This window comes from Sciurus vulgaris, assembly GCF_902686455.1.
Source record: "Sciurus vulgaris genome assembly, chromosome: 8".
NCBI classification, from domain to species: domain Eukaryota; kingdom Metazoa; phylum Chordata; class Mammalia; order Rodentia; family Sciuridae; genus Sciurus; species Sciurus vulgaris.
Window position 1 is genome coordinate 28,893,250 of NC_136468.1, and position 25,399 is coordinate 28,918,648.

The 25,399-nt window shown below is 31.6% G+C and overlaps 1 protein-coding gene across 9 annotated transcripts in view; it reads left to right on the forward strand.

Moving 5' to 3' along the window:
* Nucleotides 1-24,823, forward strand: part of POT1 (protection of telomeres 1) — a 108,150-nt gene extending 83,327 nt beyond the window's left edge. For 8 of the 9 annotated variants that reach the window (XM_079150911.1, XM_079150912.1, XM_079150916.1 and 5 more), the window contains 7 exons: nucleotides 499-655; nucleotides 1,716-1,921; nucleotides 6,837-6,972; nucleotides 18,501-18,589; nucleotides 20,618-20,709; nucleotides 22,166-22,271; nucleotides 23,668-24,823. In XM_079150911.1, coding sequence (XP_079007037.1) covers nucleotides 499-655; nucleotides 1,716-1,921; nucleotides 6,837-6,972; nucleotides 18,501-18,589; nucleotides 20,618-20,709; nucleotides 22,166-22,271; nucleotides 23,668-23,780 — 899 coding nt within the window. In that variant the 3' untranslated portion in view covers nucleotides 23,781-24,823. Of the gene's footprint in view, nucleotides 1-498; nucleotides 656-1,715; nucleotides 1,922-6,836; nucleotides 6,973-18,500; nucleotides 18,590-20,617; nucleotides 20,710-22,165; nucleotides 22,272-23,667 lie in introns of those variants that run through there. The other variant, XR_013765701.1, reaches the window with a different exon arrangement.
* Nucleotides 24,824-25,399: the final 576 nt, after the last annotated feature.

Consider the following 25,399-nt stretch of genomic DNA (forward strand, 5'->3'; position numbering starts at 1 on the left):
CAGGAAGAAGAACTTGTCTGGCAATTAATATTGAGCAAATGTGTTTTGTTATATTCTGTGGAACAATGCCAAATACAACTTAAGCTACTGCCTAATAGAGTTGTTACAGAGATCAGTATTACAGTGAAAATTTTAAAGTAGTCCACGGGTAACATACTCATTTTCTTGATGAAATGTTTTCCCCAATTTAGCCAGGAAATCTCTATTAGTTTCATATAAAAATACTTATTGTACACTTACCAGAAAAATTATCTCATGCCCAAAGTATTCCGCATTTAGTCAGTATATTTGTTGGATACCTCTTGTGTGCCTGGCACTGTGCTAATGGTTCCTGGGTATGCATCCAGGAGTAGTATAACTTTTGCTTTCATGGAATTGACAGTTAACAAAGTATAAGTTAATTTGACTTTATAGTATGTATTTGGTTCTGGGGGATGTCATGAATACACTTAAAGACTATTGTAAAATATTCTGATTTGACATAAAAATTATTTGCAGTACTTACAGATCATCAGTATTTGGAGAAAACACCCTTATGTGCCATTTTGAAGCAAAAAGCTCCTCAACAATATCGAATACGAGCGAAATTGAGATCATATAAGCCCAAAAAACTTTTTCAGTCTGTGAAACTTCATTGTCCTAAATGTTATTCAGTGTAAGTATTCCAAAATAAAAAGTTTTCATATTATTTGTTTTTTATTTATTTATTTATTTAATTTTAGTTGTAGACAGATACAATACCCTTATTCTATTTATTTATTTTTAATGTGGTACAAAGAATCGAGCCCAGTGCCTCACACTTACCAGCTCTGCCACTGAGCCACAACTCCAGCCCCATGTTAAAGTTATTTGTATATGTGCATTATATATATATAGTTTTAAGTCCTGACAGTGAGCAAATCCCCTATGATCTTCTTTTAAACAAATAAGGAAATCATTATCAGTTACATAACTAATGGAACCAGGACAAGCACATAGACCTTTTAATTTCCAAATCATGCCATTTCTACTCTATGATACTTGAACCATGTGACTTTTAAAAATTACTAATTATTAAAGGAAATTTAAAGTAAGATTGGTTTAAAGTAGGTACTCTGTGAAAGTGAGTTTAACTATATAAAGAAAGAGAGAGGGCGCTGCTGCATTTTTTTCTCCCACTGGAAATCTTCACCTTCTTTACAAAGAACAGATTGATACTAAAAATAATAGTAAGTAACCTTCATTTCAAAGTTAGGCAGTGGTTAACAAAATTATGATGTAGATCTGCTAGCCACAAAATATCAATTATCTGTTGAATAAAATTATTTAATTTGCACCTTGAGTTATTTCCTCAATTTAAGAAAAAGTGTGTGACTTGATCTATATGTAAGGGGGTAGGGTGTGAGAGAAGAATGGAGGAACTTTAGATTACATAGAGGGAAATGAGAGGGGTTGTGTGAAAAATGGTGGAATGAGACAGACATCATTACCCTATGTATATGTATGCTTACATGAATGGTATGAATCTACATCCTGCACAACCATAGAAACAGAACGATGTACCCCATTTATGTACAATGATTCAAAATGCAGTCTGTAAAAATTTTTAAAAATGGAAAAAAATTTTTCATTTAAAAAATTAAAAAGTGGAATTTTTAATTGCATAATTTCTTAAATTGGAATTTTTAAGATCATACCAAAATTGTTTTAAAATGCTTCATTGTCATTGATTTCAGGCAAGAAGTTCCACATGAGGGCAATTTGGATATAATATTGCAAAATGCTGTGACTCAAACTCCAAATACCAAATTACAAAATACATCATTATATGATTCAGAGATCTGGACCACCAAAGACCAAGGAGGACGAAAAGTAGTTGTTCATTTTGTGAAAAATAATGGTATTCTTCCACTTTCAAATGAATGTCTGATTTTGATAGAAGGTAAGATATTTAAGCTGTTTTTTAGAACACTGCTTTTATAGATTAATTACTATTAAATGTATTTTACAGACATCTAGTACATATAAATTTAAAATATTAGTAATTTAAATTTCACACAATTGAATATATTAACTAGATTCAAATACACACATATACATTTATCTGAATTACATTTGGAAATTAGATGATAAATCTAAGTGTTTACATTCATCCATCTTGTTGAATTCCTGCATGTGATCTTGACAGTTTCAAACTGATTATTTAGCGAGTAACAGTAGTGAGGTGGACTACTGTTTTATAGCTGCTGTTGTCTTGGCCTCTGGATGTCACTGTTGTTTCATAAAAATAGGATGAAAGTCTTGTATTGATGTCTAAATCAAGGAGGAGACCATTAAACAAATAAGAATAACTTGACAAGTTTTAAAAGAAGGAAAACTGGAGACTGGGTATATACCTAAGTGATAGAGTACCTGCCCTAGCATACATGAGGCCCTGTGTTCAATCCCCAGCACCACCAAAAAATGTTAATAAAATGAAAGAATAAATTTTTACTATGTTTTCTTTTTCATCTTCTTTCCAGTTCTTTTAAATTTTATCTAATATTTTATATATGTACCACACAACTTTTCTCAAGAAAAGTTTAAAGTTCTATTATTTTCCTGAAAGTTTTTCCTCCTATATAATTTTCCATGGTAAGAAGAAAATAACTAATTTGCACTGGAGAAATGGTTTTTTCTATTTTACAAATGAATTTAATCATTCTATTATCATTTTTATTGCTGACTTTTTTATTCATAAGAATAATACTGATGTTATAAGGCACATGTATGCATGAATATACATGTTTATAAATACGGATATCATTTTCATGAACATAGGACTTTTCTTCAAATATAATTACAGCGTGCCAGAAACTAATGATGTTTGTTATGTATCCGTTTAATCATCACAAAGAGAGTCAAATCTTGTGATTTGTGTTACTTTGTTTATAAATTTGTTTAACTACTAGATTATAATCTCACTGAGAATAGGATACTTACTGTTTTTGCTTATTAGTTAAGGAATTTTTTGGTTGACTCTTCATAAATTTCGTGGAGGCAAAGACAGTTGTTTGTTTTTTCACCTTCTTAATATACTGATCTTTTATTTATTTTTCTTCTCTTACTGCATGAGGTAGGGCTTTCAGAATGAAGTTTAATAGGATTGGTGAAAAGGAACGTTCTTACTTTTTTCCTGAAATTAGGTGGAAATGTTTACCAGTAAATATGATTTTAGTTGTAACAATTTTGCAGTTTATTTTATTTTTGTATTTTTACATTGAAGAAGTTCACCTCTATTCTTAATTTGCTGAGAATTTCTATCATTAATGAGTATTGGATTTTGTTAAATGCTTTTTCTACTGCATCTATTGATGTTATATTTATTTTTATACTTGTGAATGTGACAAGTGACATCAATTGATGTTTTTAGTGTTGAACTACTTTTGCATACCTCTAGTATATCTTATTTGTGATGGTTACTTGTTTACATTTTTTATAGTCTATTTCCTGATATGATACTTGTTGAAGAATTTTACATATGTCTTCATAAGAGATATTAGTTGGTAGTTTTCCTTTCTTGTAATGCCTTTGTCTGATTTATGTAGTAGAGTAATGCTGGTATCATAAAATGAGTTAAGAAGTGTTCTCTCCGTGATCTGAGACAGATAACATTTTTTAAAATATTTGTGTAGAATTCACTATTGAAATTTGTTATTGAAATTGGGCCTGATCTTTTTTTTCCCCCTTAGGTTTAGATATGAATTTAATATCTCTATAGATAAAGTTTTATTCAGATTATCTGTTTCTCCTTGTGTGAGTTTTGGGAGATTGTATCTTTTCATGTGTTGGTTCATTTCATTTAAGTTAACAAAATTGTGGGTATAGAGTTTGTAATAATATTCCTTTTTAAAAAAATTTTTGTTCTTTCTACATGTATTCCTTTTTTATTAATGCTATATTTTTAAAACTATTTTAAACATCCTCTGAAACATAATTCATTTGCAACTCTAATGTTGAGTCATTTTATCATAATATTTATTAATTCCTTGCACTATGTGCCATGCACTGTACTACTTAGTTTAATATTTTATCTTTAGCTCATAACAATTCTTCTGTAAGCTACATATTATCCCCTTTTTTCAACAGATGAGGAAACCTGGGACCGAGAAGATGATAAATAGCCTAAAATTAAAGACCTAGTAAATGGGAGAAAAAAGTCAAGCATGTCTTTCTCTCTCCATAGTCCATGCTGAATCTTTGTACCCATTATAAATATAGTGTCTTTCAGTGAGAATGTCTCTAGTTATACAAACACTGCTATTCATACATATAATTTTAAGCATCTTTTATTTGTACTCGTTCATTCATTCAGCATGTGTCTATAGAATGCTTATTTTTTATAGAATGTGCCAGGAGCTGAGCTCGGCATTGTTGGTATTGTAGCATACAAGATAAAGTTTTCTTCTGTGAACTTTAAAGAGGGGATTACAGATAATTAATAAAAGTAGTCACTTTTGACTCTAGGTACTTTATAAACACTAATATTCAAACTTTATAATGACCTTACAGCATAGCAGTATTATAATTCAGTTTTAAAAATGAGGACACTAAGCCCTACCAGTTATGGTGGTGTATACCTGTAATGCCAGCGGCTGAGGCCAGAGGATTGCAAGTTCAAAGCCAGTCTCAGTAACTTAGTGAGGCACTTAGCAAGTCAGCGAGACTCTGTCTCTAAATACAATATTTAAAAAGATCTGGGTATATGGCTCAGTAGTTAAATACCCCTGGGTTCAATCTGTAGTATTAAAAAAAAAAATGACACGAATATATCAAAGTTTAAGTAGCTTAACCAAGGTCATCCAACTCGTGTGTCAGAACCAGTGTTGGGTAGTCCAGTGCAGATGGCCATACAGAATGCTCATGGGGTTCTTTGGAATGTTATTTTGCAGGGAACATTCATGGAAAAAGAGTTGGCGAATGATCATTCATTTCAATTTTGAGCAGAGTAGGCAGGGTTCAGTGGGGCTAAGTATAAGTCTCCAGAGACAGGCTGCAGCTTTTGGTATATGATGCTTTTAAATAACTTCCTTCTTAAATTTTGAAATTTTAAGCAGTCACGATTGGTATAATAGAGCAAAAGCATGACTTCCAGCTGACTCAGAACTAGGGAAACAAAGATGGTGACAGACAAGATAAAATTCAACCAAGCTCACTGTTCTTACCAAAATTCAGTCGTTTATCTGGAATAAACACTCATTGGATTATTGCAATCTTATATTTCCGGAGTTCTGAAAAGGTTAATTTTGGTAGTTTTTGCCAAATATTTTTATTACTTTTACGTAAAAAGTAGTTTTGAAGGTCCAGAAGTACTCTACTATGCCAGAAGTACTTCTCCCTTGCAATTTTATTACAATTTCTGTCCAGCTGTCAGGAAATGCACAAAGCTGTTTTTTAAAAATCATGTTCTTTCCTTGGAGAAAAAAGACGTTATCAATCTAAGTGAAAAGATAATGGTGAGTTTGAGTTTCAAAGATAATGCTATCTTCCGATAACAGAGCACCATTGAACATACTGTTTTCTTCTTAGTCAGCTTGGTGATTTTAATGTTTTATCCTGCCACAGAATTAGGGGAAGTGTGTTGATTTTTCCAGGATAAATGAATAACACTGTATTTGAGTTCATATGACATAAACTACTCTACAAAGGTATATTTAAATTTAATATTGATCCAAAAGTTTAAAAGATTTCAAAAACGAAGGTAAAGAATAGCTAAAAAACATAGTGGGTAGAGTGATCATATATATTTGATTAATTACAGAACTATGGACCTGCACTATCCATTCAGTAGTCATTGGGCCATGTTTCTACTGAGCATTTGAAACTAGCACGTTGAGATGTGTTATAAATATAAAATAATTTTATAGCAGTTTTTGAAAATTTAGTGTGAGAAATGTAGAAAATAACTTACTAGTATTTTTTACTGACAATATGTTGAAAATATTCTGGATATGATATATTAAATAAAATATATTAAGATTTAATCCTATTTTAATATAAGTACTAGAAACTTAAATGAAGCTTGTGATTTATTTCTGTTAGACATGCGACTCTAGATGGATTGTAGGTGAAATCTGATCAGTCACCTATTTTTTGTAAATAAAGTTTTATTAAACTATGGTCATGAGAAAAAAGATATTTCAAACTCAAAACTGTATTTGTTTAGGCATTAAAAGCAATAGCAGATTTAATAGTGAGAAACCTGTAATACTTTGACTCTTTGTTCTGTTAGTGATTTGAACCAAGGTGTTCCTGGCATAAGGAGCAGTTTGTTTAAGAAGAGTGTGATGGTGGAAATTTCACAAACTTTGTATTTTAATCAAGTCTCAGTATTATTTATCTATCTATCTATCTATTTATTTATTTATTTATTTATTTATTTATTTATTTATTTATTTATTTATTTTGGTACCAGGGATTGAACCCAGGGGCACTTAACTGTTGAGCCACATCCCCAGCTCTTTATAGTTTTTAAGTTTATTTTGAGGCAGGGTCTCACTAACTTGATGTGACTGGCTTTGAACTCATGATCCTCCTGCTTCAGCCTCCTGAGCCTCTGGGAATATAAGCATGTGCTACCGCACTGCTCAAGTCTCAGCATTTTTGTATACTGATTTGTTTAGTTAATTTGTAGAATTCTAAATTTACAAATTAATATTTTTCACAGTGAGTGAATCTTTAAATTTATGACTTTAATTATTTTTTTTCTGTTAACCTCTTTAGTATTTACTGTATCTTATGTGTTACTTAATAGGTACTCCATTTTGCCTACATTATATTTGTACTACCTGAATAACTTTTTTATTCTTTTTTAATAGGAGGTACACTTGGTGAAATATATAAACTCTCAAACAAGTTTCATAGTGTAATTCCTGTGAGATCTGGCTCTGATGACCTGGAACTCCTAGACCTTTCAGCACCATTTCTTATACAAGGAAAAGTGTTTCACTATGGGTATGTTCAACCCAGGGAAATTTTGGGATGAAAAACTATACGTTAGTATTTTATCCCACTGACTATTATATGTTCAGCAGATACTTAGTACTAAATCACCTGTATAGACAGTTTCCAACTTATAATGGTTAGAGTGATACATATTCAGTAGAAACTGAACTTTGGATTTTGTTCTTTTCCTGGGCTGATTATATGAATACAGTACTCCCCTCCCAGGGCTGGGCACTGGTAGCAAGATGGAGTTCTCAGTCAGCCACAAGATCAAAAGAGGGTAAACAGCTAACACTGCAGTGTACTGTGTTGCTAAGCTATATGTTCTCTAGGTTAGATGTATTGAATGCATTTTCTGATTATGATATTTTCAACTTAAAATTGATTTATTAGGATATAACCCCATAGTAAGTCAAGGATTACCTATACTAGGTTTTTCTGGTATATGTGTATTATTATATTAAGCAGGTATATGTTAAGTACACAGTGTGCTAAGTGTAAGCCTACCAACATTTTGTTCCTCAGAGGCAGATACTTGTTTTCTTTCACAAGGATTTAGATAATAACCACAGAGAAAATTTCAGAGCTGCAATCTTAAAATATTTTAAGTGATTGAATTCCAGAATTGTTGAGATGAGACACTGGATTAAAAATTTGATGCCACTGAAAATTAGAAGGTAAAAGAATGCATTATGATGTGTAAACAGATATCTAGGTTTAGATGGAGAAGATGGAGATAAAAATGCCACCTACTGCTTAAAAAAACAATCAACATGGAAATGCTCTGCTTTGAGAGATTTTGGATTTTAGGATGGATGCATATTATACTATACATTGCTTTTCTTTTCCTACTCCTAAATTTGTAGCAACTCTTAGTCATTGTTACATCTTGATTTCCATTGAAAAATTATTTACTGTGGTTATCATGTCTCCCAGATTGAGACCTTGGAGTCACTGGTAGGCATTCCCCAGGGTTCTGTCCCATATAAGATACATCAAAATGCTTCTGTCATAAAGTAGAACTAATTATTTGCATCACTGAATTAAATCCCTAGGTTAATATTGATTTTTACCTTGATGCACCCAATGTCTTTATAATATCTCTCACTGGATGCATGACTTCAGAGTCATCTTCAAGATTTATCCACAAGTTAATTCAAAAATCAAAATCTTTTATATTCTGTATGTTTCTTTTTGAATAAATTCACTAATAGGGTTTTCATTTGTTTTGTTTTTTGGGTGTGTGTGTGTGCATGTGCACCTCTTGTTTCTCTCTGGCCCTTCTTCTGACTTGATTTCCGTGTACAGGGTACTTAACCTGTCTCAAACTAGGAAAGCAAATAGTTAAGAACTCATTTATTAGTAGTCTATTTTTTTTTAAGTTATTTTAAGGTTGTCAGCTTTTCCTACCACTTCCAGCATGAACCAAGACAGAAATTTTGTTTACACATTAAATTTTAAGACATTTTTAGATTTTCTATTACTTGAATGTCAGCAGCAAAAGCCAACATGTCTCTTAATTGATTTCCTTTTTAGCTTTGATTATAAAATGACTTTAACTTACAAAAAAGTGTCACAACAGTCATATACTCTCTACTTAGATTTAGCAAATGTTAACATTTTAACATTTTTCAGACCTTTACATCTAAGAAATGGCATTTTACAGAGAAGAAACATGTCCTTATTAGTCCCTTTTCTAACCCTTTTTCTTACAGGTAACTTCTCAAGTTGAGTCAGTTCTCACCAATGTTTTGATGCTTCTGTTATAATATATGAACTCTTAAGTAGTACAGCTTATTGTTTTGTGTGTTTTTAAATGTATGTAAACTGTTATATACCATATCTATTTGTGTGCAGCATTTTTTAAATTCAGTGTTTTTTTTCAAGACTTATCCATATAGATAACTGTAGGTTTAGATTATTTTACTATCTATATTCTATCAATGTATCATGATTTATTAATCCATTTCCTCTTAATTGGTGTATGATATTTCTATTTATTTCATTTAAAGAGGACAATACTAAATGAACTCCTGTTATACATTTTCTTTGTCATAGACTCAATCATCAGTGATCATGACCAACAATTTTATTTTTTAGATTTTTTAATATATTTTAGATCTTTTTTTAGATTTTTAAAGATTCATACTGGTACATAATATAAAATGAATTTACTACTGTGAGTCCTTGCCAGAAGAGTTTGAAAGTGACTACTAAGGTGTTTACCTAGAACTGAAATTACTGAATCATAAGATAAGCATGCTTTTTGCTTTTTTGGGGAAAAAAGCCAAATTGTTCTCCCATGCTGTTAACAATTAATGACCCCATCATTAATATATAAAAATTCCAATTTCTATGATGTTTTCTCCATAGGTTAGTATTAATTGAACTTGTAATTTTGTTATGCTTCAAATGGTATCCACATAATTTTTCTTTGTATTTCCTAGATGACTAGTGGGTTTACAACCCATATGTCTGTTGACTGTTTCAGTAACCTGTTCCATCAGTTCTAAGGTTGAATCTCTTACCTGTTTTTCTGTGATTACTGCTCTCTTTTTGGTTTAAGTTTACGCATGTGCATGTAACTGCTTGTAAAGAATTTTCTGCAATAGAGATACTAATATTTTGTCAGTTATGTCCATACTCCTAGTATATCCTATATCTTTCTAACTTCATGGTTTCTTTTGTTTTATAGATTTTTAAAATGTTAATAGAGTCATATTTACCAAAATGCTTTCCAAACCCATAAAAGTTTTTTAAAGCTTTCTTTTAGTTCTTTGGACCTGATTCTTTATAAATAAAATTTAAATAGTTCAGTGGTTCTCTTTAATGGTTTTACATCTTCTAAGGGTTTATATCTTGTTAATGAAATTTTTCTAAAGAAGTATTTGTTTTATTTATTTTTAAATTTAAGTTTTTGACATACTGTTGTTGATAATATTTTCATATTATTTTTAAATACCTGTTTTATTGTTGTATCTACTTAATATTGTTTGTGGGTGTCTCTTTTTTTTCCTTGAACTTTCTTTGTCAGAACAGCTGACTTTTGCCCATAATCATGCTCTTTATTATTATACTTTTGCTCCTTGTCTTATTTTGCTTTATTTAGGTCTTAGTTTTTCAGGCAGTCTATATTGAACGTTTACCTCACTTACCTAATTAATTTTTAATATATTTTAACATTTACATTTATAATTTTCCTCCTTGGAATGTAACCATAGTTTTATCCCAAGTTTTGATATGTAGTGTTAGTCTTGTCACATACTTCTTAATGTCTCATAATCCCTATGATCTCTTCTTTGAACTAGGAATTATTTAGCTCTGTGTATAACATTTTTCAGATGTACATTTTAGGTGCTATATTATCATTTATATTTTAGTGAGATTGCTTTTTAGCTAAACATTGTAGAACACTGTTCCCATAATGATTCTTTGAGATTTGTTCAACTTTGCTTTATCCTACAATATGTACGTTTAGATTTGTACATCTTGTATGTGTGTTTAAAAAGAATGTATATTTCTTCATAGTTGAGTTAGAATTTAATGTGTCCATTAGGTCAGGCTTATTAGCCACAATCAAGACTTATATATTTTTGTAAATTTTATTGATTTAAACATTTTCTTTTAGAGATATATGTATAAACATCCTCTGTAATTTTGAGTCTCTGATCTTTATTCTATTACCATTTGATATATATATTTTGTGAGACTTCTGTGTTCATTTAGTTGAGTATTGTTTGTCCTTACACAAGGAAAACATTTCCAACCATGTTTTCTTTTTCCTTAAGGTTTGTTTTTGCTAATATTTTTTATTGTTTTCAGCTTTTTTAAAGTTAGTATCTTATTCTGTTTTCATATTTGTGTCATCCAGTTTTAAGATGTCACTTATAAACTTTTAAATTGTAGTTAGCAGATGAATTTAAATACATTTTAATTATTAGTATTTAATATGTATATCTCACTTTTATTATTTTCTCCTTAGTACATCTTTAGTGTATTTTTACCTTCTTTAAAAATTTTTCCTGTCTTTTGTTGAATTGATTTCCTTTACTGTTCCAAATTTTCTATTTCAGCTTTTACTGCTTTGGAATTAATGAGTTCTCTTATTTTGACTTATTTCCTTAAATCTTTAATTAGTATATTTGCTTTATCAGTGTCACAATCTAATTAATATTGCAGTCTCCTTTATTAAGCAATATTATTATGTTATTCACTTGAATTTTTGGTTAATGAAGAAGCATTTATGTATTTCATAATTAGGTGATGAAATTTAATTTAGTTACATTGTTTTCCCCAAAGTGAGAATAAAAGGAATCTTTTGATTTGAATTTTTATGTTTTTATTCAGTTATATTTTCTTACATATGTCTTAAACATTATGGTGATGCGTGATTAAAAGCTAAATTACTTACACTTAAAATATGTGGTATGTAAGCAAAGAAAAATTTCTGTTCTAAATAATGTGTAACTTTAATAGTAACAAATTTAGATTTATTTGTACTTGAAAAAAAACTGTAGTATTAGGCATCATAAAATATAAACCTCTGTATGTGACTACTGAAATATTAATTAGTCAAAATCACAGTCCTGACAGCTGTGAAATCAAAGACATTTCATTCAACATTTTTTTTTCATAATAGTTCTTATTTTTTTTTTTTTTTTCACTCTTTTGGTATACAGGTCTGTGAGTTTTGACAAAGACTTGTTATGTATCTGTCACCCCATTTCTTAGAGTGGAGTTTCATCACCTCCTAAATTTCATTGTTTTGCTCCATTGTAGTCGATATGTAATATGTGCCCATTCCCAACTGACCTGTTTTCTGTGTTTATATTTTGGCCTTATCTACAGTGCCATTTTATATATTCCTTTTAGGGTCTGGTTTCTTTTACTTAGTAAAATGTGTTCAAGATTCATCCATATTGCATATATATTCCTTTTTATTGATAAGCATTTTTTATTGTTTGTTCTATTTAGTTATGCACGACAGCAGAATGCATTTTGGTTCACTGTACATAAATGGAGTATAACTTTTCATTTCTCCGGTTGTACACAATGTAGAGTCACACCATTCACGTAATCATACATGTAAGTAGGGTAATAACATCCATGATATTTCACCATGTTTGCTTTATCTTAAATAAATAAAGAGAAAATTTGAATTTCCTTTATTGACACAGATACCTACAGTTTCCAAAGCTTGTATTCCTTCCTAAGGACTGCTGTTAGCCTCTGGTATCATTTTTCTTCAGCCCAAAGTACTTCCTTTATTATTTCATGTAATGCAAGTCTTCTAACAATAAGTTTTCTTTGTTTTCTTCATTTTGTTATATCTTAAAATTTCATCTTAATTCTTTATTTTTGTTTTGATTAACTGTACACAAATGGGGTACATGAAGTAGAGTCACACAATTTGCATAATCATATATGTACATAGGACAATGATATTTGTCTCATTCTTTTTCCTTCCCTCTACCCCCTCCTCACCCCTCATTTTCCTCTATACAATTCATTCTTCCACCATTCTTCCCTTACCCCCATTATGTATCATCATCCACTTATCAGAGAAATCATTTGGCCTTTGGTTTTTTGGGATTGGCTTATTTCACTTAGCATGATATTCTCCAATTCCATCCATTTGCCTGCAAATGCCATAATTTTATTATTCATTATGGCTGAGTAATATTCCATTGTGTGTGTATATATATATATACATTGTGTGGTGTATATATATATATACACCACAGTTTCTTTATCCATTCATCAATTGAAGGACATGTTGGTTGGTTCCACAATCTGGCTATTGTGAATTGAGCAGCTGTGAACATTGATGAGGCTGTATCTCTGTAGTATGCTGATTTTAAGTCCCTTGGGTATAGGCCAAGGAGTGGGATAGCTGGGTCAAATGGTGGTTTCATTCCAAGTTTTCTAAGGAATCTTCATATTGCTTTCTAGAGTGGCTGCAGCAATTTGCAATCCCACCAGCAATATATGAGTGTACCTTTTTCCCCACATCCTTGCCAACACCTATTGTTGCTTGTATTCTTGACAATAGACATTCTAATTGGGTTGAGATAAAAATCTTAAGGCAGTTTTGATTTGCATTTCTCTAATTACTAGAGAAGTTTAATATTTTTTCATATATCTATTGATTATAGATGTTCTTCCATGAAGTGTCTGCACATTTCCTTAGCCCATTTTTTGATTGGGTTATTTGTATTCTTGGTGTAAAGATTTTTGAGTCTTTTGTAGCTTTTGGAGATTATGCTCTATCTGAAGTGTATGTGGCAAAGATTTTCTCTCACTCTGTAGGTCTCTCTTCACGTTATTGTTTCTTTTGCTAGGAAAAAGCTTTTTAGTTTGAGTCTATCCCAATTATTGATTCCTGATTTTATTTCTTGTGCTTTGGGAGTCATGTTAAGGAAGTCTACTCCTAAGCTGACATGATGAAGATTTGAACCTACTTTTTCTTCTATTAGGTGCAAGGTCTCTGGTCTAATTCCTAGGTCCTTGATCCACTTTGAGTTGAGTTTTGTGCATGGTTAGAGATAGGGGTCTAGTTTCATTTTGCTGCTTATAGATTTCCAGTTTTCCCACCTCCATTTGTTCAAGAGGTTATCATTTCTCCGTTGTATGTTTTTGGCACCTTTGTCTAGTATGAGATAACTGTATTTATGTGGATTTGTCTCTGTGTCCTCTATTCTTTACCATTGGTCCACTTGTCTATTTTGGTGCTAGTACCATACTGTTTTTGTTACTGTTGCTCTGTAGTATAGTTGAAAGTCTTATATTGTGTTTTACCTCCTGCTTTACTCTTTCTGTTAAGAATTGCTTTAGCTATTCTGGGTCTCTTATTCTTCCAAATGCATTTCATGATTGCTTTCTCTATTTCTATGAAGTATGTCATTGGGATTTTAATTGGAATTGCATTGAATCTGTATAGCACTTTTGATAGTATGGCCATTTTGACAATATTAATTCTGCCTATCCAAGAACATGGGAGATCTTTCCATCTACTAAGATTTTCTTTAATTTCTTTCTGTAGCATTCTGTAGTTCTCATTGTAGCGGTCTTTCACCTCTTTTTTGAGATTGATTCCCAAGCATTTTTTTTTTTTTTTGAGGCTATTGTGAATGGGGTAGTTTTCCTAATTTCTCTTTCAGAGGATTCATCACTTATGAATAAAAATGGATTAGATTTATGAGTGTTGATTTTATATCATGCTACTTTTCTAAATTCATTTATGAGTTCTAGAGTTTTCTGGTGGAATATTTTGGCTCCTATCAATATAGAATCATGTCATTGGCGAATAATGATAGTTTGAGTTCTTCTTTTCCTATTCTTTCCTATCCCTTTAAATTCTTTGGTCTGTCTAATTGCTCTGGCTAGAGTTTCAAGGACAACGTTGAAAAGAAGTGGTGAAAGAGGGCATCCTTGTCTTATTCCAGTTTTTAGGGGGAATGCTTTCAGTTTTTCTCCATTTAGAATGATGTTAGGCTCAGCATAGACAGCCTTTACAATGTTCAGGTATCTTCCTACTAGCCCTGTTTTTTTCTAGTGTTTTGAGCATGAAGGTGTGCTGTATTTTATCAAATACTTTTTCTGCATCTATTGAAATAATCATATAATTCTTAACTTTAAGTCTGTTGATATGGCGAATTACATTTATTGATTTCTATATGTTGAACCAACTTTACATCCCTGGGTTTAACCCCACTTGATCATGGTGTGCTTTTTAATATGTTTCTATATGTAATTTGCTAAAATTTTTTAAGAATATTTGCATCAATGTTCATTAGGAACATTGGTCTGAACTTTTCTCAATGTGTCTTTGTCTGGTTTTGGTATCAAGGTGCTATTAGCATAATAGAATGAGTTTGGAAGGGTTCCCTCCTTTTCTATTTCCTGGAATGCTTTGAGGAGTATTGGTATTAGTTCTTCTTTAAAAATCTTGTAGAATTCAGCTGAGAATCATCTGGTCCTGGACTTCCCTTAGTTGGTAGGCTTTTGATGACTTCTTCTATTTCATTGCTTGAAATTGATCTATTTAAATTGTGTATGTCCTCCAGATTCAGGTTGGGTGGATCATATGTCTCTGGAAACCTGTAGATGTCTTTGAGATTTTCTATTTTTTTGGAGTATATATTTTTAAAATAGCTTCTATTCATGTTATGTATTTCAATGGTGTCTGTTGTAATATTGCCTCATGAATTTTAGTAATTTTGAGTTTTCTCTCTGTTAGTGTGCCAGTTTATCAATTTTATTTATTTTTTTTAAAAAATCAACTTTTTGATTCAATTTTTGAATTGTTTCTTTTGTTTCAATTTCATTGATTTCACCTCTGATTTTAATTATTTCCTGTTTTCTACTACATTTGGTGTTGACCTTCTTTTTCTAGGACTTTGACCTTTAATATTAGATCATTTATTTGTTGACTTTTTCTTCTTTAATTGAATGCACTCCATGCAGTAAACTTTCCTCTTAGTACTACTTTCATAGTGTCCCAGAGATTTTGATATGTTGTATCATTGTTATGGAATTGAATGCACTCCATGCAGTGAACTTTCCTCTTAGTACTACTTTCATAGTGTCCCAGAGATTTTGATATGTTGTATCATTGTTCTTGTTTATCTCTAAGAATTTTTTTATCTCCCCCCTCATGTCTTCTGTTATCCATGTATCATTCAATAGTGTATTATTTAGTCTCCAGGTGCTGGAGTAGTTTGTTTTTTTTATTTTATCATTCATTTCTAATTTCATTCCTTTATGATCTGACAGAATACAAGGTAGTATCTCTTTTTTTTGTTTGCTAAGAGTAGCTTCATGGCAGAACATATACAGTCTGTTTTAGAGAAGGATCCATGTGCTGCGGAGAAGAAAGTCTATTTGCTCATTTGTAGATGGAATATTCTATATATGTCTGTTAAGTCTAAATTATTGATTGTGTTATTGAGATCTGTGTTTTCTTTATTCAATTTTTGTTTGGAAGATCAGTGGTAAGAGAGGTGTGTTAAAGTCACCTGGTATTGTGTTGTGGTCTATTTGGTTCCTGGAATTGAGAAGGATTTGTTTGACGTACATGGATGTGCCATTTTTGGGGGCATAAATATTTGATTGTTTTGTCTTCCTGATTTATGCTTCCCTTAAGCAGTATGTAAAGTCCTTCTTTATCCCTTCTGACCAGCTTTGGCTTGAAGTCTGCTTTATCTGATATGATTATGGAAACCCCCACTTTTTTATTGAGTCTGTGTGTATGGTATGTTTTCCCATCCTTTTGCCTTTAGTCTGTGGGTATCTTTTTCTATGAGATGAGTCTCTTGAAGGCAGCATGTTGTTGGGGCTTTCTTTTTAATCCAGTCTGCCAGTCTGTGTCTTTTGATTGATGAGTTTAGGCCATTAACTTTCAGGGTTTTTATTTAGATATGACTTGTATTCCTTGCCATTTTGACTTATTTTTGGTTTTTAACTTCACTTGGTTTCTCCTTTAATTGGCTATTCCTTTAGGGTAATTTCTCCCTTTGCTGATTTACATTGTTGTTTTTCATTTCTTCATCATGGAATATTTTACTGAACTTGTTCTGTAGTGCAGGCTTTCTGTTTGTAAATTCTTTTAGCTTTTGTTTATCATAGAAGGATCTTATTTCATTGTCAAATCTGAAGGTAAAATTTGCTGGATATAAGATTCTTGGTTGGCATCCATTTTCTTTCAGGGCTTGAAGTATGTTGTTCCAGGCCCTTCTAGCTTTTAGAGTCTAGGCTGAGAAACCTGCTGATATCCGTATTTGTTTCCTCCTGTATATAATCTGGTGCTTTTCTCTCACAGCCTTTAAAATTCTATCTTTTATTTTTTATGTTAGGTATTTTCATTATAATGTGCTTTGGTGTGGATCTGCTGTAATTTTGTCCATTTGGTGTCCTGTAAGCCTCTTGTATTTGATTTTCCATTTCATTCTTCAGATCTGGGAAATTTTCTGGTATTATTCCATTGAGTAGATTATTCATTCCTTTGGTTTGTATCTCTATGCCTTCCTCAATCACAGTAATTCTTAAGTTTGGTCTTTTCATGTTAACCCATAATTCTTGGAGATTCTGTTCATGATTTCTTACCATATTCTCTGTTTGGTCAACTTTGTTTTCAGTATTAAATATTTTATCTTCATTGTCTGAGGTTCTGTATTCCAAGTGATCTAGTCTATTGGTTATGCTTTCTATTGAGTTTTTAATTTGGTTTATTGTTTTCTTCATTTCAAGGATTTGTTTGTTTTTTTGTTTTTTTTTTTTCTGAATCTTTATCTCTTTATTCAATCAAAGGATCTTTTGCTTCCTGCATTTTCTCTTATAACGTTTTTAATGTGATCACTAATTGCCTGCATTTGCTCTCTTATCTCATCGTTTGCTCCTCAGATCATTTTAATTATGTACATTCTGAACTCCCTTTCTGACATTTCTTCTGCCATACTGTCATGGCTATTGATATAATCTAGGTTTGTTTGGGACACTTTCTTCCGTTCTTTTCTCATGTTATTCATGTATCTTCCCCTCTAGCAGTTAGAATCTGAGGTATTTCAGTCCCCCCATTGACTTACAGTGTCCCTGCAGGTTTCCAATACCTCACCTTGAAGTGAGAGATCAATGTTAGCAGCACACAATACAAACAATATGCATCCTTAACCCAAATAGTTCCTATTAAGATATTAACTGTATTGCCTTAATAAACAGAGATGATGAGTTTGACTATTATCTATAGCATAACCAATAAGGTTTGCAATAAGGGCCACAATTTTTAATGGTGGACAAAGAGGATATAAAGTTAATGAGATAAGAAGTGAGTCTATAGAGGTACTATGTTGTGGGTATAGTGAAAACAGAATTAAAAGAAATTGGTTGTTAGCATAAGAAAAGGGACAAAGAGTTTCCAAGAAAACAGATAAGAGGAAAATAGAGTGAGAAAAATATTAATAGAAGAAAAATAGGAATAATATTATGTATAATATGTATAATAGGAATAATCGTAAACTACTACTAATAAAAAAGAATTCTACACGGAAACTACTGTACTGTTCAAACCTCCTATTCTTCAGAAGCCTGATGCCTGAGAGGAGCTGTGGTGTCCCAAGAAGGGTGCCACCCCACTATGGATGGTGGCCTCCAGGTCGGGAATAATCCGTGCTAGCGGGTAGAGGCAACCCCACATGTTGATAGATGGTTAGTCACAGAGCGTGGCGTGGCGCAGGCACTGGAGACAGTGGGCTGGGCCAGGTGGTGGTGCTGGAGATGGTGGGCTGGGCTGGGTCTTGGCTTGGCAGATCTCTTCTTCAACTTTTTAACAAATTATGAAATGAAGAGCCAAATTAATTAATGATTGGGATCAGGAATTCAGTCCCAAGTGAAACAAGTACATTAAAATGTAGGTAGTACAGTAAGTATCTTTTGTTTAATAATTCACCTTCTAATCCTATGTGTGCTTTAGCAGCAAAAATGTTAAAATAATAATTAAATTACTTTTAAATATTCACCACTTTTTCTTTTATTAATTTCAGGTGTAAACAGTGTTCTAGTTTGAGACCAATACAAAATCTAAATTCTGTTACCGATAAAACATCATGGATTCCTTCTTCAGTGGCAGAAGGTTAGCTAATTTTCCATGTCATTCAGTCTTAACTATATGTGTATGAAGTCATCTCACTGATTTATATTTTAATTTTTGTGGATATGAAAGGCAGAACTAGGTTAACTTTTTTTGAGTGAAACCATTTATAGTGATTTTATTTAAATGTAGACTACATGTTTGAAATATGCAATCACATTTCAAGTGCCATCCCATATTTTTAATCATAATGCACATTTTAGTTATCAATAATTTGTTTCTCATTAGTCATTGATCATAAATACAGGTTCTGATAAATCACTCCAGCTTTTAAGTGCTCTGGGATCGGAAAGGATTTTAGAGAGAGCAGTTACAACCTTTCTCCCAGTACAAAAATCTTTTTATATTGCATTTTTAACTATGGTCATGTAGCCTTTTTTTAAGTCTTTCAATGACAGGGTACTCATGACATTTCAAGGCAGATTGTACTAGACACTTAATATTGAAGCAACATGCGCCATTCTGTCTGTCAGAATTATTAAGCACATCTATTTCCTATTCTGGACAGTAAACAGACTTTGCACTTTGAAGTTCTTTGTCAGGCCTCTGGAATCTTTATTTCTTCAAGCAGGCACCCTCACTTACTCTGGTACTTCTCCACATATCTTATTATTTTGTTTATCCTCCTCAGTAAACATTCTACTTTACCAAAGTTGTTATTTGGGTTTGGCATTCAAAACTGGATACAGTGTTGCTGATGTTTGACCAGTTCAGAATATAATGAAAGTTTTACTTTCTCTAATACTGGACACTTATCTTTTACTAAGCCAAAATTTCATTGTTTAGATATTTCTATACCTGATGGTATTCTGCTCCTTTTATAATACAGATATATGATACTGCTAGCTCATATTTTGTGTTCTAGCGAAATCCCATGTTATTTTCCTTTGAACTTCTTGATGTCAAGCTTGGTCTCCCCATCATATTCTTTTTGTTGTTGTTTTGTTTAGTTTTGTTTGTTTTGGCAGTACTAGAAATTGAACTCAAGGCCTTAAGGACGTAGTGAGCTACATTCTCCAACCCTTTTGTTTCTTTCTTTCATTCATTCTCTCAGACAGGGTCTCACTAAGTTGTCCAGGCTGACCTTGAACTTCTGATCCTCTTGCCTTAACCTCCTAAGTAGTTGGGATTATAGGCAGGAGCCACTGTGCTGATTTCTATCATATTTTTAATGTAATTTTTTGTTTGTTTTTGTGGATTTTCTATGTAAGTTATAGTTGAAACTTTGTTTTAGTTCACAGTTTTAACCTATTGAGACCTTTTGAAGCCTGAAAATCAATTCCTCTGTAATAACAGTATCTGTTACATGCTTAAATTCATGTCCGTGTGCCCTGATTTATTATTTGCCTACTTGTTTAGTTCAGTTCATCCTACAGTTTAAATATGGGTTTGGTAGATGGAAGCTGAGACTTATAAGCATATTAAGGGTCTTCCAGTTCCATATACAAACATTATTTAGTATCTCTAATTTCTTTCTTATTCATCTTTTCATCATTATGAAATGCCAGATTCTAACATTTTTGTTTATTCAACCAGATAATATCCCTTAAAAATATAAGTGATTCCTTATACTTACAAAGATGTGAGGCATGTTAAAAATAAAAACTGCATGCTATTTTTTAATCCTGCTGTTTTAATTTAATTTTCATAAGACTAAGTACAATTTGCTGCATTTTATGAAATACTTTGATTTCTATCAAGATGTCAACTCATTTTATAGATATATTATAAAAATAATTAAGGAAAGACTAAATTCCCATAATATCATGAGACATTATCCCTATGTAAATACAGTGGAATGTTCCAAACTAAACCTGCTAAATAAGATTAGTATTTCGGTTTTGGTGAGCAAAAGTCAAATCTGAAAGTTTCTTGATCTCTTAAAGTATTTTAGTAAACAGTATTATATAGGTCCATACTGTAATAAAACAAGTTTGACTTTTCCTTGATAATTAGGAATAGCAGACTCATAGGTTTTTTTTGTTGTTGTTCATTTTTTTTCTTCACTAGTACTGGGAATTGTACCCCTTGAGTATGTGTTTGTTATGACATTTACTCTTGATGATGGAACTGGAGTATTAGAAGCTTATCTCAAGGATTCAGTAAGTAACAGAGCTGGTAATGACATTTCTATCTAAAAGAGTAATTTTTTTTTTTAATTTTAATACCTATTTTACTCCTAAAATTTTTAAGGGAACATGAAAGTTTAAATAAAATAAGCTCATAAGGTTTCTGTGAACAATCTCTCTTTTGATTTGATATTATAAATCTTGATATTTGAAAAACAAAAACTTGAAGAACAGAAATTTGAAGAGTTTTCTCTATATCATGCTTAAGTTTTACTGCAAGGCCAAAAATCAGAGGTAATGGCCACACTATATAAGCATTATTTATAGTCAGCATATCACCATACTTTGTAAGCCTCCACATTTCATATTAGAAGAAGTACAGCTACCTTGATAAGCTGTATTTGAAGCTGTGGAGCATTCCGTATGATCATCCTCACTTCTGATATTTCTAAGTTCAGAAGTCTCCAAGGCCATCTTTAGTTTTCATTATTCACAAGAAAACCTCAGAACTTAATGAAAATTGTTGTGGTCCAAATAGAGGACTACATAGTGAAAGGGTGTAGATTAAAGTCAACCAAAGAAAGCAATATATAGTTAAAGTTTGGGAAAGTTCCAAACATGGAACTTACAGTCATCTTGTCCCCATGGAGTTGTGGACTGTGTTACTTTTCCTGCATATAATGGAGTATTATAAACAGGGAAGCTTAACTGAGTCATGATGTCAAAATTTTTATTGGGACCCCATCACCTTGGCACGATTGACTGCCCATGTGACTGAACTCAGTCATCATCAAGCTAATACTGCATAAAAACTTCCCATGTGAATCACATTGTTAGACTATCCAGAATGACCCAACCCCCACCCCCAGACAAACAAAAGTCGTCCTCCTCTCAGAATATGCCACTCTTATGAATTTAGAGATTACCCCACAAGCAAAGGGCTTAATTAGGGAAGGTTAAACTTCTTACTAAACATCTTGAAGATGAGATGAGCTTGAGTGGAGACTTTTTCTCCTACTTTCACAATTCATTTAGTCATTCATTAAATAAATATTTAATTATAACCTTCTGTGCACCAAGTCCTGTTCAGTGTGATGAGGATATAGCACTGACCAAAGTAAGCAAAACCTCTTCGTCCCTGCACATTATAACCTAGTAGAAAGGGAAAAGATAAATGCCTACTATGTTATTTTAAACTTAACATTAGATTTGTATTCTCATGTACCAAGAGAATTGTCAGTCTATTTTTTTTTATCATCAAGTCAGAGTAATTTAACCGGATTGTATATATCACAAAGTTGTTCTAAGATTAAAGAAGTGAAGCAGATTATAAAGATGGGCACTCTAATATATGAATTCTATAATCTTGATAAAGTGAAATAGTCTAGATTATTTTAGTATATTAGATAATATTAAAATATTTTTGTATTAATTATGTTTAAAAAGATTAAAATCATTTCGTTTTTCTTTCTGTCATAATTTTTTAAAGGAAAAATTCTTCCAGATTCCAGCATCAGAAATCCTAATTGATGATGACCTTCAAAAAAGTGTGGACATGACCATGGATATGTTTTGTCCTTCAGGGATAAAAATTGGTAGGCAACAATGTTTTCACAATCCCTTTCTTTGTTGTTCTTAAATGAGCATCTAGCATATATCTAATCTGCAGACATTTAGAAATTTGAAAGCTTTGAATTCAAATGAATTGTCAAATAGTGATTACTATATTACCTACCTTTTGAGGAGACAGTGACAGGGATAAAGAAGGTATAAATGAAAATATTTCATAAATACTCTGAAATGTAGTAAAAGGGAGGCAATTTTGATCCATAAGCACATTTGACACTGAGTTTCTGCATATACACATTTAGGTCGAAATTATACCAAAACCAACTGAATTTTTTATGTTTATTTTCTATTATAAACTCCACTTAGGCAGTTAAATTCATTGACAGATTTTTTTATTCATTGATAATTAACTTCAGATTATAAAAGTTTTCTTTTACTAATTTTTATGAACTTTAGTTATTTTTCATATAAGCATTTAATTAATCAACTAGGTTTTCTTAAGATTAAATACAGATTATACCTGCTGCTCACGTTTTCCTTCTAAGACTGTTATTTCTATTTATGTTGAAACTTGCAGATCTAAATCATTTTAAGACAATTTGATTCTCCTAAATGTTTTTATCACAAAGAAATTTTACCTACTCTAAATCTAGATCTTGTAGGTTTAATTTTTGTGGATAATTTTTAATCACTCTACTTCTCTAGTCAATTTGCATCTGTGACAGTTCCAAAGAAATAGTTTTGTTCATCTCAAACAAAGTTTATCATTTATGCTTTTATTAGTTGTCAGTTTTTATTTGTGTTGGTTATTTGGGTTTTGAGGGTAGATTTCTGGAAGCAAAACCCCTATGTCTAAAAAAAACAAAACAAAATAAACACAAAACATGAACCTTGAAGTTTTTGATATATTTTTTTGCCAGATTATTCTTCTATCAGCTGTGTAGGATAGTGTCAGTGTCAGTTTCACTTGCCAAAATTAAGTACTTTATTAAATGCCTTTCATACTTGAACTTGAAGAAACACACACCTTTTCTAGAAGTTACAAATAAACTTACCATGATCATAAGTAAAACTTAGAAATGGCATCTGTGACTGCCAGCATTGCTTGGACTCCATATCTGCTACCTGATGAGGGTCCACCTGGGCAAGTGTAAGTGCTAGAACTAATTTTCAAGTTCAGGTTTTAGTTTTTTGTTTTTTTTTTTTCAATCATTCAAAGAAAAAAAATTTAAAAGTATGGGGGGAATCACTAAGTAGTCATCAGAGGAAAACAGAATAAAAGATGCTACTTTTGATATCAAATATTTTGAAAATCCAGATTTAATCACTTTCATCTGCTATTGGGAAAAATTCAGATAGTCACAATCGCCAGTTATTTGTTTAGTGTTAATGGTTAAATAGTGTTTTGTTGTTTGTTTGTAGATGCATATCCGTGGTTGGAATGCTTCATCAGATCTTACAATGTCACAAATGGAATGGAACAGCAAATTTGCTATCAAATTTTTGACACCACAGTTGCAGAAGATCTTATCTAATATTGCCATTCACCTTAGCATAAGTAAAATACTGTAAATTAAAAAAAAATACTTTCTATGAAATTCTTGTAGAACAAGGAAGACATTTGACTGTCACTCAGATAACATTTTCATTTTTACTACTGTTTTAGACTTTTTTTAAATAGACATTTTGTAATCTTAATGCCTTCTTTTGACTATGTTAAAAATGTGCTTGTTACTCAAAATGTGCACATGGTGACTGCCAAGGATATAAAAGAAAAAATTGAATAAATAAGGAGGGTGTTTTCATTTGATTTTTGCAATCCTTTCAGAGAAGGCCTGTTTTATTACCCTACACTAAAAATAAGTTTTCCTGTGGCATTTTTCATGTATAACCACTGATTTCTGTGCTATATACCATTCCATGGTGCCTGATTTTTATATCAGCAGCATTGATAACGTTAATATGGATGTGAGGTTAGGGGATGTCTTTACCTTTACTCTCAGCTTTCACTGAATGCAAGCTATTGGTTTTATTTTGATTTGTTTTTGTACAGAGGGATCTGCTTAACCACCAAGTTCTGCTTAAAAAAGTGTTTGTTGGAGTGAACCAGTTTAGTAAAAGTGTGATTTACTTTAACTGTATTTAACAGAAATGCTTGTTTCAGTTCTGATATTGATCATTTTAGGATAAATCCTTATCTTTAGATCTGAATTATGTGTCCTGATTGCTTGTTTCTCTTGATGATGCAAAGACATTTTCCATTCCTCACTAACATAATAAAGTTAGTAATGTTAGTGACTCATTTATATTATATACCTTTTCATAATCTTATATAAAATATACACATATTAGAGGTTTTAACTAATTGAATGTGATGTTAATGCAGTATAATAATCTGCTTTTTACCTGACAGTATTTTTCAAATGTAAAATCATGAATATTCAATTTATACAAATATTCCACATATTTGTATATATGTATGGATTTGCATATTTATTTGAATGATTGAAAAATACCTATCTGCCTAGTTCAGTATTAGTGAAGAATAAATAAATGCACATTTCAATGGTTTCATTTATTTGCCGTATGTTGAATGGTGGAATAAATATGATGTGACAAAGAATCAAAGCAACATAATAGATGCTTGGAGCTGTCTACACATCACACACTGTGCTAACATGTCTTTGAACCCCTGAACAATGCATTTTCCTAATAAGAAACATGAATCTTGATTGATAAACTAACTTGAATAAGTTCACACAATCCTAAATGCTGGAGTCAGTATTTGTATTCTGATATCTATTTAGAGCCTATACTGCTAACTACTCCAGTATTCTAAAACAAAAGATAACTGGACTATTCTGCATTAAATCCTGCTTTAAATACCTAAAGTAGAAGTAGATTATAAAAGAAGTCAATGTATTTTTCTGCACTATCAAAAGGCTTTCAATGCCTTATTGGAAAAAAACATTGGATAACTAATTTTCTTTCTTCATAATAAATAAATAAATTCTGTTTTCTGGATACATTAACACATTTCTATACCTAGTTACAAACTCCTCTCCCACTAGCATGTTTGAGACAGTGAGAGAGACTCATGACTAGTGCTGCTGTATTAGTGATATAAACTCTTGGTTCAAAACATAATCAGGGA